General features: G+C 35.3%; 1 protein-coding gene across 7 annotated transcripts in view; it reads right to left on the reverse strand.

Moving 5' to 3' along the window:
* The window catches only part of gcgra (glucagon receptor a), a 98,833-nt gene that overhangs the window by 15,765 nt on the left and 64,318 nt on the right, over positions 1-18,750 (reverse strand). For 3 of the 7 annotated variants that reach the window (XM_065263209.2, XM_065263210.2, XM_065263211.1), the window contains exons 3-9: positions 12,088-12,184; positions 11,789-11,896; positions 8,813-8,913; positions 8,076-8,182; positions 7,806-7,974; positions 3,645-3,804; positions 3,453-3,513 (exon numbers count right to left, since the gene is read on the reverse strand). In XM_065263209.2, coding sequence (XP_065119281.1) covers positions 3,453-3,513; positions 3,645-3,804; positions 7,806-7,974; positions 8,076-8,182; positions 8,813-8,913; positions 11,789-11,896; positions 12,088-12,184 — 803 coding nt within the window. The remainder of the gene's footprint in view (positions 1-3,452; positions 3,514-3,644; positions 3,805-7,805; positions 7,975-8,075; positions 8,183-8,812; positions 8,914-11,788; positions 11,897-12,087; positions 12,185-18,750) is intronic. The other 4 variants (XM_065263214.2, XM_065263213.2, XM_065263212.2 and 1 more) reach the window with 4 other exon arrangements.

The following is an 18,750-nucleotide window of genomic DNA, read 5'->3' on the forward strand; positions in this document are numbered from 1 at the left end:
ATTAAGAGAAAACATTTCCCTGCCAATGATGCTACCCTGTGGAGTTTTTACGGTAATCTGTAATTCCGCCATTATCCACTAGATGGCCAATTTATAAAAAAACTGACGCAAAAACTCATTTAATTAATTTTAAAGTCCATGTATGTTTTAATAATCATTCTGAATCTGATCTCTAGCAAAATTCCTTTACAAAAATGCAATTATTTCCGCTTTTTGCTAAAAATTTTGTATTTTTGAAGAAACCTACCAATATTTAAGAGGTTATAAAAAGAGAACAAATAAAGATAGGACGCATTTTTTCGACATTTTGTTTGTTTGAAAGCAGAGGGTCTGTTTATCATTTGATATATCTGTATGTTTATATATTTATAGAAGAAAAAGGCATTTTGTAAAACTTTTGTGAAAATCACTAAAAATGCTAGCGGGCAACTTTTTAAAAAAGGCTGGTGGGGAATGAGTTAATTTGTCCTTAAGCACAGCTCAACATGACAAGTTAATGTGATGCCACATATTTTATTATTTTAATTTTTTTATTATTGTTTGACTGTCACTTTTAATTCGCCTGTCATGTTCCCTAAAGACTCCGTGTTTAGACTAGTTTTACTTCTTGCATTTGTAAGAACATTAAGACAGCTGTTTGAATAACATCTTAAACAGCAAAACACTGAAACGATGTTAGACTTGACATGTGTGATTAATTTCTGTTAATTCCTCAGCAGTTCTCATATGACTTTCTCTTTCTAATGTGTTTATCATTCCAGTCCTTGAATCTGATTGGACGAGAGACACTTTAGACACGCTTCTTCTCCTTGTTAATTTCTCACATATGTCCTTCTTCTTTGTTACTCCAATCAATTCTCTAAAACATCTGTCTGAAAAAAAAAATTTCTTTTATGCTTTCTGCATTGATAGGATGCATATTTTGAGCAAAGACAGATCCTTCATTTATTTCCTATGAAAGTAGCTTTTTGAAACACACCTCAGGTTTTCCTTACTTATTTACATCCTTTTTTTGTTACAGTGATATATAAACTGCTTAAAAAAATTCTTATTGCACTTTAAATTTAATCAACTTGAACTAATGAAAGTTATTTTATCTTTATTTTTATAATTTATGTCAACTTTTTACTAGTCAATAAAGTTGAAATAATTTTAAAGTGATTAAACTTAAAAACGTAAGTGCAATAAGGTTTTTTTAACAGTGTCACATCTGTGCTTTACCAACCTTTCTGGGTCATTTCACTGCATAAATTTACGTAAACATACAAAAATATCTAAATATTAGGGATGCTCCGATCAGGATGCCCGATACTGATTCTTTAAGCTGATATGTAAGCTCTTTAATGACTGTATCTGTATCTCTTTTTCTAGATAAAGTAATACCACATATGTTGCCTTTGTTATATTATTTAATCAGGTATATTTAAAAAACGTTTATAATCATGTTAAAAGTACTGAAAATTAACACTGCACAGTCTTCAGTGTAGGAATTAAATATACACTGATTCTTATAAAGTAAAACAGTTTTTCAGTCACGAGCAGAGAGTGATTTTCTCTCTAGTGTTATTGACAAATAAATTAGGTTACTGTAGCTTTAAGATGTGACAGAGATCTTTGCTCTGTACTCGTGCTGAATGGCAAGCAGGCTGTGTCTGTACGTGTGCATCGGGTGTACGCGCCACAGACAAGAGCAGCTGCAAGTATAATAAAAGTTTAAACTGTCAAAACTTTAAAACGCATGCAAAAAATAAACTTTCTTCATGAAGATGTAATGTCACACCCGCGATAGATATATATAAAAGAGTTTGGTTCCGAAACGCAATAAATCAATTTTGACTAATTTGGGTAAAAAATTCTATAAGAAAGTAACAAGATGAAAACCACTACTTTCTGATTACAAACTTTCACATAGCATCTTTAGGTTATAATAACATTAAAAATTCAAATCCATAATTCGATTTCCAAAGATTTTTTTGGCAAAATGCAATAAATCCATGATAGTTTTTTTTTTCAAAATGCTATTTTTTAGATGCTGTCGTGTGAGAACATGCAACAGATGGCATTTTTCCTTCCCCGATTGCCTTAATTTTTATTACTGACCTGATACAATAGGCTTCTAATTGTGGCGCTAACTAATTTTTTTTTTAAATGCCGTTTATTGCCTTTTGGAACCAAACTCTTCATTTGTTGTATACGCTGTTTGATGGAGATGTGAAGACGCGTTGCGCTGCATGTTAGGATTCGAGAGTCCTCATAGAAAATACACATATCAAAGAGATAAATCCAAATTTGCCTCACACATGAGCAACAGTTGTAAAAATTCTTTCACTGCATAAAAATGGTCTCAAATTGCACCCACATTCAGGAGCCCTATGATGACAAAATAAATAAAAAGATCGGTTCATGAGATCGGCAAATTTAGTGAGTACCGATCGAGTCATTTAATGCGATGAACTAACGATACCAATCTGCGGCAGATCGATTAAAGCATCCCTACTAAATATGTATGAAATATTACCAATGACCACAAAAATCATATTTATACCTTAGCTATTTTGACATGATCTAGTAAAAAGTAGACAGAAAGTAATGTTTTAGTTAGGGATTGACCGATATATCGGCCAATAATATATTTTGGCATTAAATACACACTTCTTCAGTTCTTCAGTCATGAGCAGAGTGATTTTCTCTTTAATGTTATTCACCAATGAATTGGGTTACTGTAGACGTTGACAGTGACAGCTTTTGTGGCTTTTCTCTGAAAGTGTCTCTTCGATGTGTGTCCTGAATACTTCAACACACATTTGTAATGTTTTTTTTTTGCTGTAGTGAGGTTTTGCAACTAAAAAATGTATTATGTCCCCCAGCACAGGATTAAATAAAGGTTACTCAATCTCTCATAAAAGAACATCACACATAATAAATAAAGAAACTAAATCTTATTTCATGGGATTTAGTAAGAGGCCTCTGCAAACAATAGTGCAATACATAGCAGTGTAATTTATAGCACTTATGTATGCAGCCAGGTACTAAATTGTGGCTAAAATAGATACTTATATAATACGTAATCCCAGCAGTCCAAAGTTTAGTCATAAAAAATACGCCTCGAAAGTCCTTCCAATAATAACAAAGGCTGAATGTATAATTTATAATGAGATTTTATAATGCAAAAAAAGCAAAGCAAAGCATGGACTGCAGTATACAAAGGCAACCCAAAAAACTGAAGCAACGTACTCCAATACCACAGCCATATGTGAATGAACATCTGGGTAGCATTTTATACATTTGTGGGCTTGTGTTCACATATTCTGTATTTGATTTGTTATTAAATAAACGAAACAGTGACAAAGTGCCTCACATTTGCCAAAGCAAAAACACACACGACACCTGGCTTTCATCAGTGCTACCGAAACACAAAGTCAAGTTACTGTATTTCTGCGAGTTAAACTTACTCTTCATTCTCATAGATGTACTTCACAATCACCCACGGCAACACGAATATCAAAGGTGCACCTGTGAAAGAGAAAGAGAGAGCCTGTGATGCGGAGAGCAGGCCATCTGTCACGCTCTGTTTGGACACATTATGAGGAAGCTCTTAAACCTTGTTAATGAGTTCAAGACATTAAAGCTGTTGAAGGTCTCACCCCAGCCGATGCACAGGTAGATGCCAAAGTAATTCCTCTCTGTTAACACCGTGACCACCAGAAGGCTGTGCAGATAGATTCCCTCCACCAGCAGCCAATAGTTGTTAGCTAGGATGCTGTATTGCATCATCACCACGGCAACTCTGCAGCCAACGGCCGTCTGAAACATCAAGTGAAGTTCGGTTGGATTTCTGAACGCATCAGGGTAAATTTTAACCTGCCATCTTTATTCGAAGTATGAAGAGTTAATGTTTAGCGGTGTTTTTAACGTAACGTCTATCGGTAGCATGGTGTCGATTAGCATTGGAAATGATCGACTCATCCATCTGTTTGGGAAAATGAATGGAAAAATTTTCGTAATGTTTCTTCATAGCAGCTAAGTGGTAGAGCATTATTGCATTAACTGTGCAAAAGGTCATGGGTTTGAACCCAGAGTCACGCAAGTCACTTTGGATAAAAGTGTTTACCAAACAGTGTTGTCAAGACTAGAGATCAAGTGTAGAGTCAAGACCGAGTTTACATCCAACTTTATGTTGACTCGAACTCTACACTCTATCTCTGGTCTTGACTCAGACTTTAGTTGGACTCGACTACATCACTTTTGCCAAATGTGTAAATGCATAAATGAAATACAATGGAATGAATCTCGGTATCATTTCAAGCATTGATGATATTCGATATGCAACAAAAAATTTTTGTTTTTGCTTTAGAGTAAGTCAAAATTATTTTCTTAATTTTTCTCCATAAAAAAATTGGATATAATTTGCAAAATGTTTAGTGCAAAAACTAAATTTAAATAAAGCACATAGCCTATTACTATTTACTAAATGAACATATACATACTGCTTCAGGTGATGAAAGATATTTTGATGTTAATTAGTTACGTTTGCACTCCCCCAGTTAACAGAAAAAAGTTTTAAGAACGTTCCCTGAAAGTTCCCAAGGTTCTCAAAATGTTCTGCAAACAGAAAAAGTGTTCAGTTTTCTTGACGTTCTAAGAATTTTTTTGTGTTGTCTCAACGTTAGAGGAATGTTACATTTATCCATTTTTAAACGTTATGACAATGTCATGTTTTAATGTTCACACAATGTTTAAAACAACAACTGTTTATTATGCTGACTTGTTTGACTATTATGTAAATGATAGAGAAACATTGCATTTTATTATTTTATAAAACATTATTTCTAAATGTTCAGTAAATATATTGCTGTAGAAAACACAATTCACTTATTAGGTTCAGATGTTGATGTTTTGTTTAATTTTAAGTCACCATTATTGGGATTAGTGTTTGTTTTAGTTGGACTCTTGACTCTTGACTTTTTTTCTTGCTAGTTTTTTCCCTGGTTGTGTTAACTTTGTGTTAATGCACCACATTTATTATGAACTTGTAAAGTTAATAGTGTAATTCTGTGGTAGTTGGTACATAATGGTAAAGATCATCACCTAATTAATTTACTAATCAAAAGTTTCTTTTCTGTCAATAATGTAAATGAGATCCAGCACTTTCACAGCAGTTTGTCATTAAGGAGTTTTATAAACTTTGTACAAAAAATATTCCCTGTGTAATTGGGATGCACAAACATCAAGAATCAGAGTATGAATCTCAACCATGGTGACAAATAAATGAAAAACTTAATGCTGCAATGCATGCTGGGTATCAACAAATTACAAATCTCATTCAGAACTCCCAGCATGCACTGCAGCATGGATAAATAATGTTTTTTTACAATTTTATTTGTCACCATGGTTGAGATTCATACTCTGATTCTTGAGGTTTGTCCGTCTCAATTATACAGCAGATATTTTTTGTGTTAAGTTTCTAAAACTCCTTAATCAAGACACAATCTCATTTGAATGGAAGCTTGGCGACTTCCGGCGACACGAGCAAAAGTGACAGTTCGTGATCGTATGGGCATGTTCAGCGATGCAAGAAAGTTAAGAAAAGTTTATGCAAATGCAGATGCAGTTTATGCAGATCTGGGTTATTGTGAGTCACTCACTAAAGTGATCCGGGTTGTGTGATTCACTTGAGTCATTTGAGTCAGTATTGCTAAATTGCCAAGGATCCACAGGTCTCTCGAGTTTGCAATGTTTCCGGCTCTGAGTGAGAATCTCGGGTCAGTTCTCGCGCAGATCAGCCGGTAACGAGTAGATCTGTAGTGCGAGCGAAGTCTCATCAATAATGTTGAAAGAGGTTTGTGTGTGTGGTGGCGCTGTTTATGGTTTTACATTGAATTGTAGTAGGACTCAACTGATCCGGGTTAATGACACTAGATACTCGCGACTCATGAGTTAATTTAAAGATCCGAGGTAAAGATCCAAGTGAGTCACGACTCGAACAGGTCTAATGGGAGCGAAGCAGTGGAGTTCACGTCATCCTTCTCTCGTCAGTTACTGAAGTGGACGGTACTCATTTGTTTATGACAACCAGATTTAAAAACGCCTCATTGAAAGAGACTGGCGACACACAGGGCTGGCTGTCTGAATGAGGCTTTAAAGCGCACGCTTTGGATGTCAATCTCCCCGGCCTCATTTTGTAATCAACATAGCGGCAGACTAAAAAAGGCAGTAGAGAAGCACTTTACTTCAACCTCTGTAATGTCAGGAGATGCAGGAGTAACATCATTGGGCAGAGGGCCACTGTTAGAGTGCCAGGTCAAAGAAACGCCAAAACCACCATGTCTGCTGCCATCTCCAATGATGGTGTCCTATGCCACATACCAACTACTGGCACATACAGTACAGAATGCCTCCTCACTTTTCTTTATGCACTGTATGTCAACAATGTTGCCTTTCACCACTCTCGTGAATAAATGGTTTGCAGCATTTCCTCATATGATGGTACAAATCCTCCCTGCATACTCCCCTTTTCTGAAACCAATCGATGAGTTCTTCTTTGCTTGGAGATCCCCGGCCATATGAGCAAATGTTCCTTCTAGAGGCAATGAATGCTGTCTGCCTGGCAATAGGTGCAGAGGACTGCCAGAAATGGATATGCCATACAAGGAGGTATTTCCCTCAGTGCATTGCAATGCAACATTGAGAACCTCATCAGGTACAAATGGACTGAAAGTTCTGTGCATTTCTCTCTTTTCCTCCTGTATATTTCATAAATTTCATTTTAAATTGAAAGCTGTTTTTGTGTTTTGTTGTCCATTGTGTAATGATTGATCAAAAGCATATAGACCGTTTCAGCAGAAACAACATAAACAAGCGGCTGTCGCGGTCCGCACGTAACTTCCGGTAAACTCCGTTAAGAATAAATAACAACAAAGTTCTTTAAACGTAGTTTATTTATATAACAAGCAAAAAAACAACACATAGACTACATAGGAAACCAAAACATTTGTTATTTTCGACGAGGCATTCGTTCAAGAGATCAGTTTAGTAACTAGTCAGACCATTAAAAAAACGAAACCGGAAGTAAGGTTCGGATCCAGACGTGTATCACGTGCATCCAATGAAACCGTCTATACATTTGACCAGAACTTATGGTGTTTGATGGAAATATTTGCATTTGTTGAATGTTTTTAACTCTTTCCCCGCAATCGACGAGTAATCTCGCCAATTAAGAGAAAACATTTGCATAAAAGTGTTTCTAAAGAATTTTTATGTTAATCTGCAATACCGCGATTATCCACTAGATCCACTTACCCAATGTATGAAAAAAATGAAGCCAAAACTTTATTAACTAACTTTAAACTTTAAAATGCTTTGATAATCCTTCTAAATCTGACCTCTAAAATTCCTTCACAAAAATGCAATTATTTCAGCTTTTTGCTCAAAATTTTTATTTTTAAAGAAAAATACCCATATTTAAGAGTATATAAACAGATATTTTTTATATATTTGTATGTTTTATATTTATAAAAATTTTCTGGAAGGCATTTTGTGAAAATCACAAAAAATGCTGGCAGGCAACTTTTTAAAAAATGGCTGCCCGGGAATGCGTTAATGTTTTGTGAGCATTTGCGTATTTTGCAAACAAAATTAGTTGTGCATTTTACAAATTTAGTTCTATCGAGCTTTAGGTTTAGCCTAATGTGTTAACTGTTTTGAAAATGTGGTGTCTGGATGTGTTTAAGCAATCAAGAAAAACTGTAAATATTCATGGTTTTATAATAGCCTATATGATAAAGTTAGACAGCAGGTTATTAGACCTCGTTTTTAACCAGCCACTCCACCTCCAGCTCAGTGGTGATGTCCTGACCAACATGGAAGGAGTCGGGTCTTTCCAGCATGGCATCTTTGATGAGAATAGAAGAGGCTCGCAGGATGAAGGAGGCGAAGAGGTTCATGTGAATGTTGTTTCTCATGCAGTGCAGTTTCCTGTGAGAATCAAAGTGCAATAATTGAGAAAAAGCATTATACAGTTCACACACGTTTCCATAATCTAAGCAAGAGGAATTGATTCCTAAGTTAAATGTTACCTAAAGGCCACCAGGATACCCAACGCCAGCACCAGGGCCCCGAGAGACAGAGAATATCCGACCGTGTACATCGTCCGAAATTGACTGAGAATTCTTCCATAGTGTGGCTACAAATATAAAACATAGATGACAGTGATTCCTCATGCAACTGATAACCCGTTCTTTCAAAAATCAGGTGTCCCTCAATAGTAAATGAAATGAATGAAAAGTGCTATATAAATAATATTGAATTGAATTATTTTAAAATATTTAAACAAATGTGACCCACAAGGGTCTATTCTTTGAAATTTCCACATTATGAATAAATAAGTTTTCCATTAATGTATGATACATAATTAATATATTTAAAATTGGAAATGAACTAAATATCTTAATGGAACATGATCTTGTCTTGTTTACTTTGATCGAGAGCATTTGTTGAATCCGATATCTTAAAGACACTACAGATATCGATTACATATATAATAAACATATTTATCACAAGTTGTTGCTAAAATAAACCAATTAATTTTGGTAACTGTAAACACTATAATTTACACTTTCTAACAACTTTATTTTACATGTATTTTCTGCAAAGCAGCTTTAAAACAATATGCATTGTGAAAAGCACTATTCAAATTAAACTAGATTGAGTTTATGGTGGGTCGCTTGGTTAAATAAAATGGTTAAATGAAAGAACTAAACAGAAGTACAACAGAACATATTAAGATACAGTGTTTTAAAGGTACAGCCACTACCACGTTTTGGGTGGGGTCATGTGACACACATTCACTGGCGTTCCTCTGTTTACTCCACTGTCCGTCTGCATCACACTCCAGATACACCAGCCCATGTTGAACTAACACAAACACACAATAAGTGATCACATAGTTTACATAAATGTACATATAGAGACACCACCAAACATTAACATCATTTATACCATTGAGGCGTGTAATCATTTAATCTTTTTTTTTTTGTAACTCCTCGCAATAAGGTTTTATTTATTAACATTACTAAATGCATTTTATATTTATTTTATTTATTTTTTTGCTATATTTTGTGTATATCTTCATATTAAAGGTGACATAGAATGATTGAACGGGGTATTTATCCTTGTTCTGTGATGTGACATGTAGACAAAAAATGTTTTTGTTTGGGTCTGCGATGCCTTAGAAGCTTCCTAAAAACCTCTCTCAGATAGCTCTATTAGGGTGGGGGATTTTAAACAAGTGGTTTTGCCCCTATTTGGCTCCCCCTACTGGCTTAACTTGCAATCTCATTACTGATTGGCTGACTTTGCTGCCACTCTAAAAATGTAGCCAATTATTTTAAAGTGGAGGGGCAGTGAGATGCCTGTGATGTCATAAGCATCAGTTTTTCAGATTGGGCCGTTTTCTGGCTGACATTTCTAAAAGAGGAATTTCTATGAGACTCAGATGTTTGGCATGTCTAGCACTTTTTGTATGTTTGAGAATGCGGGTAGACTTCCATTATTCAACAAAGACAAGAAAAAATGGTTTTTCATTCTCTGTCCCCTTTAACTCATTCCCTACCAGCATTTTTTTTTTAAAGTTGCCTGCCAGCATTTTTTTGTGATTTTCACAAAAGTTTCACAAAATGCGTTCTAGGAAAATGTTCATCTAAAAATATATAAACATACAAATATATCAAATGAAAGAACAGACCCTCTGCTTTCAAACAAACAATAAACAAACAAACAAAAAAACATTTATTTCTTAACATTATATTTTTTCCTATGCTTATAAACTCTTAAATATGGTTTTATTTCTTTACAAATATAACTTTTTTTAGCAAAAAGCTGAAATAATTGCATTTTTGTTAAGGAATTTTATTAGAGATTAGAGTTTACAAAGAGTTTAAAATTAGTAAATCATTTTTTGCTTCAGTTTTTTAATAAATTGGGTTTGCCATCTAATAAAGTTTGCCATCTAACGAATAATCCCGGTATTGCAGATTAACATAAAAAACTCATCAGGAACATGTTTTTTAATGCAAATGTTTTCTCTTATTTGATGAGATAACTCATCAATGGCAAAGAAAAGAGTTAATAATAATTTTCCTTTTAAATCACAGTAATGCATTACTGTTAAGTAAGGGATAATGTAGAGGCAGCCAGTAGTTATTGGGAAATAAGCCCCGACAGTGTGATCAGGACCCGACGCGAAGCGGAGGGTCTTGTATCACACTGAAGGGGCTTATTTCCCAATAACTACCGGCTGCCTCTACATTATCCCGCTTATTACACGGCTACTTGCCACATAAGAAAAAAAACTGGACATGAATATGAATTTGAAACATTTTATTGGCATATTTGTTTTAAATTAACATTTTTATCCTTCCGCGAAACTTTGCACAGATGCATAAAATGATCGTAATACCTTATTAAGATCCTCTTCTTCATACTTGTCTGTCTCCATTTTTTTCTCTTTCAGCCAGTCTTTGAGAAGTTTTAATGCCCATTCTGTATTTTTTTGTGTGTTGGCTTCGTAGCTGTCATGCTCTATTTTGTCAAGTTCAGTCTCAGTAAGCTGTCTGTGTCTTGTCGTGGTTGTCCAGTGTTTGTCACAAGATGGCGCCAAACAGACAGTAATCTTTATTGATCTTTATTGGCGCGGAGCGATTTTACTCATGCAAGTAGTCCGGCTATGCGTTATTATTTTGGAGCGGTTATTATTTGAAAAGAACGAACCTGCAAATGTCTCAACTGACCAATCAGAATCAAGCATTCCAGAGAGCCGTGTAATAAGTTCCTAATAAAAAATACTGCATACAAAAAAATCTGACTGGTCCTGAAGTAGGCTTCATTTTCCATCAGCAAAATTGAGTGAAAAATGACCGGGACTATTGAAGGTTTTTTCAGCCAATTTAAAATGTATTAATTAAATGATAAAATAAAAAATAAAATGGCAAAAAAAATTCAACATTTGAAAATTAAATGCTAACATAAACATTAAATTAAATGATTTCATTTTCAAGGTGATAATGCATCGTTCCTCCCAAATTGAAAAATAAAATGCAATTGCTGATTTAACATTTCATTTTCACTACAATATCATGGCAAGATTGCCATTATTAAAATTAAAAGCAAACTTGAAAGGAATCTGTAAATAACTTTTAAAAGGCTTTTTATTCATGCCCATGCAATAATAGTGACAAAGTTTTAATTTAATGTTCTCTTATTTATTGGTTTTCAATTTCAACTTGTATGCAAATTCAATGTTAATCAGTGGGTGGGGGTTACTTGCTCAATAAATGGGGATTGGCCGAATCAGTGTTGCCAACTTAGCGATTTTATAATGACTCATTTAGACAAACCTAGCAACTGTTTGGATGAATCTTAGCTTTAAATCTTATTTTATACAAATAAAATGTATTTAAAGCTTCCTTCTCAAGTTTGCCTTTTAATTTTAATAATGGCAGTTTTGCCTCGAGATTGAAGTGAAAATGAAATGTCAAATCATTAATTGCATTTTATTTTTCAATTTGGCAGGGAAAATGCATCATCACTTTGAAAATTAAATAATTTAATTTAATATTTTTATTTTATTTTATCATAAAATTTTCAAATTTGGGACATTTTTGCCATTTTATTTTTTATGTTATCATTTAATTAATTAATTTTAAATTGAATGAAAAACCTTCCATCCTGGACACAGTTATGTTAGATTTACTGTAATCTGTTTAGATATACATATGTTAGTAAATCTCACCTTCTTCATGCCAGGGCAGGAACCAGGGGCAGGCCACACCCACTGTGGTATTTGGCAGCCCATCCGGCCAGCAGGCAAACTTATCAAACGTTCTGTTGCACACAACACCTGAAAAAGTAATCATTAAAGTTCAGATATATGAAGTCTCCTAGTCTCCAGTATATGACATGACCCCAATCTAATATTTCAGTACTGTTTGAAGTCACTGTACTCTTTCATCTATCTACTGAAAACATCAATGAAAGACCCACAATAAAGCTGTCTCTGACCATCACTGTAAGTCATTGTAAATAACGCACCTGCCAGTGGTGGCTCTCTGCTAATATTTCGAAAGCATTCATCTCGGTACAGCAACCATCTTTCCATCAAGGTTTTGAGGGACACAGCAGATGACACCTGTAAGATATGATTTAAAATACAATAAAGTGCAACAGAAAGGTTTTGAATGGTTTCAAGTTATATAAGGCATGGCTCCCAAATCTGATGCTTTAATCTAATAAGGGGGGAAATCAAGACATCGTAGTGAATGTGTGATGAGGTGGCTGAGTGGTTAAGGTGTTGGATTAAAGGAATAGTTCAACCAAAAATGAAATGATTGTATTCAAACACATTGAGTGTTGACTCTATCAACATAGAAACAGATACAGAACCCTTACAGAATAGATTACTGACATTATACTGTGAAAAGTGTCTTGTTTGCTGACATGAACTGTAGATGAGGTGTTTAAATACAGTTATAAAATACAGCAACAGCAGGCCTATTGCAGGCCATCACTGAACCTGTCTAATGAATTAATTGTTTATTTGCATGCTGAACCCATACTAATCTAATCCTCAGTGAGAACACTGCATTTCCTTTAGCTGGCTAGATTATGTTAAAGAGGTCATGACATTAGGAATTAAATTTGCCTTGATCTTTTTACCAGTGGTGTCAAAAGTATTCATATTCATTACTCAAGTAGAAGTATAGATACTAGGGTTAAAAAAGACTTTTGTAGAAGTTGAAGTATCAACTCAAGCTTTTTACTCAAGTAAAAGTGAAAAAGTACTGGTTTCAAAACTACTTAAAGTATAAAAGTAAAAGTAATGTAAGGAAAAAATTTCATTACGGAAAAAAGCGTAGGCCGCACCACAGGGGCCTTTTGTGCACTACCCTATCTCCTCTAAAACATGTTTCTAAAGGCCATAATAACTATAGTGTTATATTAAAAATGTTAATGTTAAACAATTTGGGATGCACTAGGGCCAGGGGTAGGCAACATCAGTCCTGTAGTGCCGATGTCCTGCACATTTTAGCTCCAACCCTTATAAAACCTTGGCTACCTGTAGTTTCAGGTGACTTTATAGACCTTTATTAGTTTGTTCAGGTCTGCTTGTTTAGATCTGGAGCTAAACACTGCAGGACATCGGCACTCCATGTTGCCTACCCCTGCACTAGACTATCTGTTTCAACCACATACGGTACATGCCCATTAAAAATGAACGCATTTCAATACAATGCGAACAAATACATTAAAGCAGTGGTTCTCAAACTGGGGGCCGCGAGATGGTGCCAGGGGCCCCAGTTTTATAATATTTTATGAAATACATTACTTTATTATAAATTCTGTGTAATTAAACCTCAAAAAATAAGGCTACTAAACAAAAGCAATACATTGTATAATTTAATATGTTTTGTTTAATTCAAATTGTAAGTTTTAGAATGTTTATGTCATTCATTTCTTTGGGGGGTCGTGAAGGAATCCACTGTACACAAGGGAGGCGAAAAAGGTTTGATAACCACTGCATTAAAGAACCATAAATGTGTACTACTGAGCATTAACATGTGTTCCATAGAGAGGAAGATATGATGACTAGTTGCCTATAAATATTGTAATGGTGCAAAAAGTCAAACTTTAGAGCAGGGCCGCTGCTGGCCAAACTTTTACAGTGGTGCCCTCTTTAGTTAAAAAACAACAAAATCTCACACAACTATAGTATGTGTGAGAATAGAAATATGCTATTATTGTTTTCATTTAAAATTTTATTTTGACAGCAACACAAACTACAATTATACAAATATGCAGTTATATATTATAGCCTATATTTCTGCATCTGTACTTGTAGCTAATGGACTTTAGTATACTTTACTTTAGTCAGTATAAATCCAAGCAATTAAGGAGAATTACTAAATGTCTTTCTTGTAAGTAAATTCAAAAAGTCAGGTTTAAGGAAACAGCTGATGTCTATTAACAAAAGCAAAAGTTGGTATGTATGGTTATGTGTTTGATTGATTTAACACTCAAGCATTCAGCTAAGTAGGTTTTGTTAATGCAAATAAAATTTAGGGTAGTTATAAGCATATACAAAACAACAGATGTCTTTAGCATAGATATCTTTGCCATGCTTCAAAACGCAACGCAGCACAATGTCATTTAAGTTGAACAACTGAAGTTATATGATATAAATTGGTATTGTTACACTATTTAAATCACACAGATGAGTTGGTGTCAGCAGCCAGCTATATATTTACACAGGCTTGTGAATGTGAACTGACCTGAAAGTGATGCGCAAGTTTTATTTCGTACTTTTCCATTTGAAGACAGAATGCCGCGTTCTGTTACTGTACAAACGGATGGCGGATGATATCAAAGCATCGTGAGAGCAAACTGCTCCGCATGCTTTCTAATCGCTCTCGCGGTTCTTTTATGTTTCTCTGTGCAGCAGCATCGAACAAACTTTTGATCATCTGCAGTCAGCTGGGGGGCGGGGATTGCGTACAAACCAATAGGGTGTCAGAATGGTGTATGTTTATACTTCTCATCCAACCACAATCGCATTTATCTGGATGATGCAATTTATCAAGATAGGTTTTTTTAACGATGACAAGCCGGAATGAAAAAAAGCAAACAAGCCGAAATAATAGAAGTAACGAGGCGATTTTTAAAATGTAAGGAGTAGAAAGTACAGATAATTGCGTGAAAATGTAAGGAGTAGAAGTAAAAAGTCGTCTGAAAAATAATTACTCCAGTAAAGTATAGATACCCAAAATAGCTACTTAAGTAAGGTAACGAAGTATTTGTACTTCGTTACTTGACACCTCTGCTTTTTACATGTAAGACGTTTTGCGTCACTAGGCGGCCATCTTTGCAACACCTCCAGGCATTTTTTTCAGTCATGCAATAAATCCAATTTGCTTAAAGCAACACTATGTAGTTTTTTTACCTTTAAATAATGTCCCTAAAATTATTTCAGTGATAGAACAACTTTTAACTGGACAAATTGTATTGTTGCTGCAACCTGAGCAACCTCCTAGCTGCTACAAGCACACTCTGAAAGTGGCGGTGGATGATAGGAAACACAGCCCCCCCTCCCCCTGCCTGCAGAAGAGTGTCTGATACCAGGCACTGTTGCGCTTTTCAACCACATGGGGGAGCTGTAAGTCATTTTTACATAGAAACTACATAGTGTTGCTTTAAATTGGGAAAGATAGATATCTCTAAAATCAAAATGTAACAACATATTTCTGACCAACAAATAAACCTTACATCAGCTGTAACATAACTTTTGTTTCTGAAGCTCAAATTGCACTATAAGGGGCGGTTTACATATCATGTCTTTTGCGCACTCAAGTTTGTTATTTAAAATGAAGGCGTGCGGCATGCGCGCTCATAACGGAAGCGACACGTTCGCGATGCGCACGCGGTGCAACGCCATCATTTTTTCCAGGCGCGTCCGCAACAACGCATTGAGTTAAAAACATTACAATTTTCAGAATGCCGCAAGCATCCCGCAGGTCATGTGACAAGAACCAACCATGGTCATGTTTTCCGCGCAGTTTAGGTCGTATCAAGTAATGCACATGCGCACTGGTTGACAAGCACCTCAAGCGACTCTTTAAGAGAACGTCACAGCACATTATTGTATCATTGGCTCCACCCACCGGTGTTCAGACAGAGGAGTGACTCAAATGGATCTGAAGGAGTAGTTGCTTACAATCATGATAAGATTGTGATGCAAGACAAATATTGTGCAGTTGCTGGCAGTGAAGGATCTCAACGTCAGAGAGAAATGAATTGTTTGTTTTTTACGGATGTAATGGCATATTAGATGCTACAAACTTTGTGTTGGTACACACTAATTGTGTTCGCTAATGATTTATTTATATGCTTCCTTTAGGGTTAACATTTTTTTTTGTGGTTGTGATTGTTTGGGTGCAGGGCATGAAATTAACACCCGACCACGCGCCAAATGCGGGTGGATTTTGCAATTGGCGGGTAACACTGTCAATCTACCAGCCACATTGGCGGGTAGCCAATGCGAATCAGTGATGCGCGGGTCATTGTATGAACAACACACTCCCGACCGACATTTTCAACTAACCCACAAGTGATGGGCAGTCCGTCTCTTTCCATAGATTCGGCTCTTTCGGCTCCAGCTCCGGCTCTACATTTTAGTGATGGCAGTCCGGCTCTTTTCATAGATTCGGCTCTTCTGGCCTCTTACGGTCCCACCCAAGCCTGCGTCTGAAGATTCGGCTCTGCTGGTTCGCTACAAAGAATCAGCTCTTAGAGCCGCCTGGTTCGCGAACGACCCGTCACTATAACCCGCCCGCAATTGTTCAAAATAGTTTTTAAACTCGACCGACTGACCGCGGCCTGAATATCATTAAAATATTTTTGGATGACTCGTAACCGGCACCCGCTCATTTCTTATCAACCTGCGCATATCACCGATGCAAATTGAGTGATTCATTGAGAGGATGCGACTGCTGTTTCGCAACGTTCATGCGATTGGAAAGAAGATGAGGCACTTCTCTGACTACGTTTGGATGTGCGAGTAAGTATTAAACTGTTGGTGAGATGGGAAGAGAATGCAATGCTGACATAGGCTACAGTACAATCACAGTTGCACAGATGTGTAGTGCTGCTGTGACGGATCAGAACTCTTGATGTGTAAACTTTAGAGAGAGTTGCGCTACTATGCCTTATACTGTAGTACATTAACATACATTTTGCGAATATAGTAATGAAAAACAACGTATTCTGCTCTTGACGGGGCACATATAAACAAAATGATCTCAACAGTATTAATTTTCTAATAAAACATTTATTTATGTCTTAAGTGTATAGAGAGTCAAAAACCATTCTGTGCTGGTCTTAAAGAGACAGTAACCTCAATTAACCTACTTAAGTCTGTGTCATTAATGTTAATCAAACAACCTAAGACAAAGAGAAATTCACTTTTGTAGCTCTGAAAAAAAATCATATTTAATTCATACAATAAAGACAGCGTTATAATTCACTCTTCAGGCAAAAAAAAAACTGGCTGGTAAAAAGTCTCTGTGGCAGGTGGATTTCTAAATCCACCTGCCACAGTGGCTGGTGGTCAAAAAAGTTAACTTCAGGCCCTGTTTGGGTGTCTATGACATAAATAAACACACAATGTGCTTAAAAAGAACATGTGAGAAGCTGTTTCTGTAAACTGCAGGTGTAGCAGCAGCATGTAGGCTGTCAATCATAGATGTGGGCAGGACACTGAATGTTCTTAAAGGGGAAACACACAAATCAGACTCAATCAGAAGATAAAAACGGTGGAAATGAAGAAAAATTACTTACATTTGTATGTTTTTTTTGTTAAAAAACTTTAGTAATATTATAAGTACTCCACAGGAAATATAATAAAAGAATAAAAAATACATGTCATGACCCCTTTAACTCTGAGAAAATTACGCTGATTAACAATTAGACAAAAAAGTAAAACATCAAATGGACTTTTTTATATTCATCTCACTCTTTTTAATGGTACCAAATGAGATCAATTAAAGCTAAATGAATGAGTCACTTAATCAAGATGCTGCTACTGACATAGCAACAAACTGGATTAGTTTAATCTCATGAGTGAGTAAATAAAATGTTTGGAGAACATTGTATTTATTGTTTCATTTATTTAATTTTTGGCTGAAAGTGCTAGAGTCCACATATAAAATAAAAAAGCAGAAATGATAAATATTTCATTTTGTTTATACAAGTTTTTCTATTCATTTATTTCTATAAGAATTTTACTTGTTTAGAAGTAAAATAAAGTGTTTAAAAATTGAAAGAATATATGTCCTCATCCTATTGAGTCATGCTTTGCTAATACTCTGCTGCGAGTAAACAACTGAGACCTCATTCAGTCACTCAAACAGACATAGAATAGCAATAGAATAGAATAGACATTAACATAGAATAGAAATAGAAATAGAATAGAATAGAATAAAATAGAATAGACATATGCTGCGTCCGAAACCGCCTACTTCATACTATATAGTACGCCAAATGCAGTAGGCGAGGCGAGTAGTATGTCCGCATACATAGTATTCGAAAAACAGTATGCGAAAAGTACCCGGATGACCTACTACTTCCGGTTAGATTTTGCAGTGTGCATACGATGGACGCTTCACAATCCCATGATGCCCTGGCAGAGGAGTTATCCAACGAAGAAGAAGATCATGCGGCTGTTTTTGCACTGGAATGACATGACGTGATGACGACGTATGTCACGTGATGTAGCAACATGGCGGATGTAGTACGTCCGAATCTCATTCATATTACAAGGATTCATACTATACAGTCATCTTATTCAGTACCTACTATACAGTATGCGGTTTCGGACGCAGCCATAGAATACAAATACAATAGAATAGACATAGATTAGAAATAAAAAAGATCAGAAATAGAATAGATATAGAATAGAAATACAATAGAATAGACATCGATTAGAAATAAAATAAAATAAAATAAAATAAAATAAAATAGAAATAGAATAGACATAGAATAGAAATACAATAGAATAGACATAAAACAGACATAGATTAAAAATAAAATAAAATAGAATAGATATAGAATAGAAATACAATAGAATAGACATCGAATAGAAATAAAATAAAATAAAATAGAAATAGAATAGACATAGAATAGAAATACAATAGAATAGACATA

The sequence above is a fragment of the Paramisgurnus dabryanus genome, chromosome 3 (genome assembly GCF_030506205.2).
Source record: "Paramisgurnus dabryanus chromosome 3, PD_genome_1.1, whole genome shotgun sequence".
Taxonomy (NCBI): domain Eukaryota; kingdom Metazoa; phylum Chordata; class Actinopteri; order Cypriniformes; family Cobitidae; genus Paramisgurnus; species Paramisgurnus dabryanus.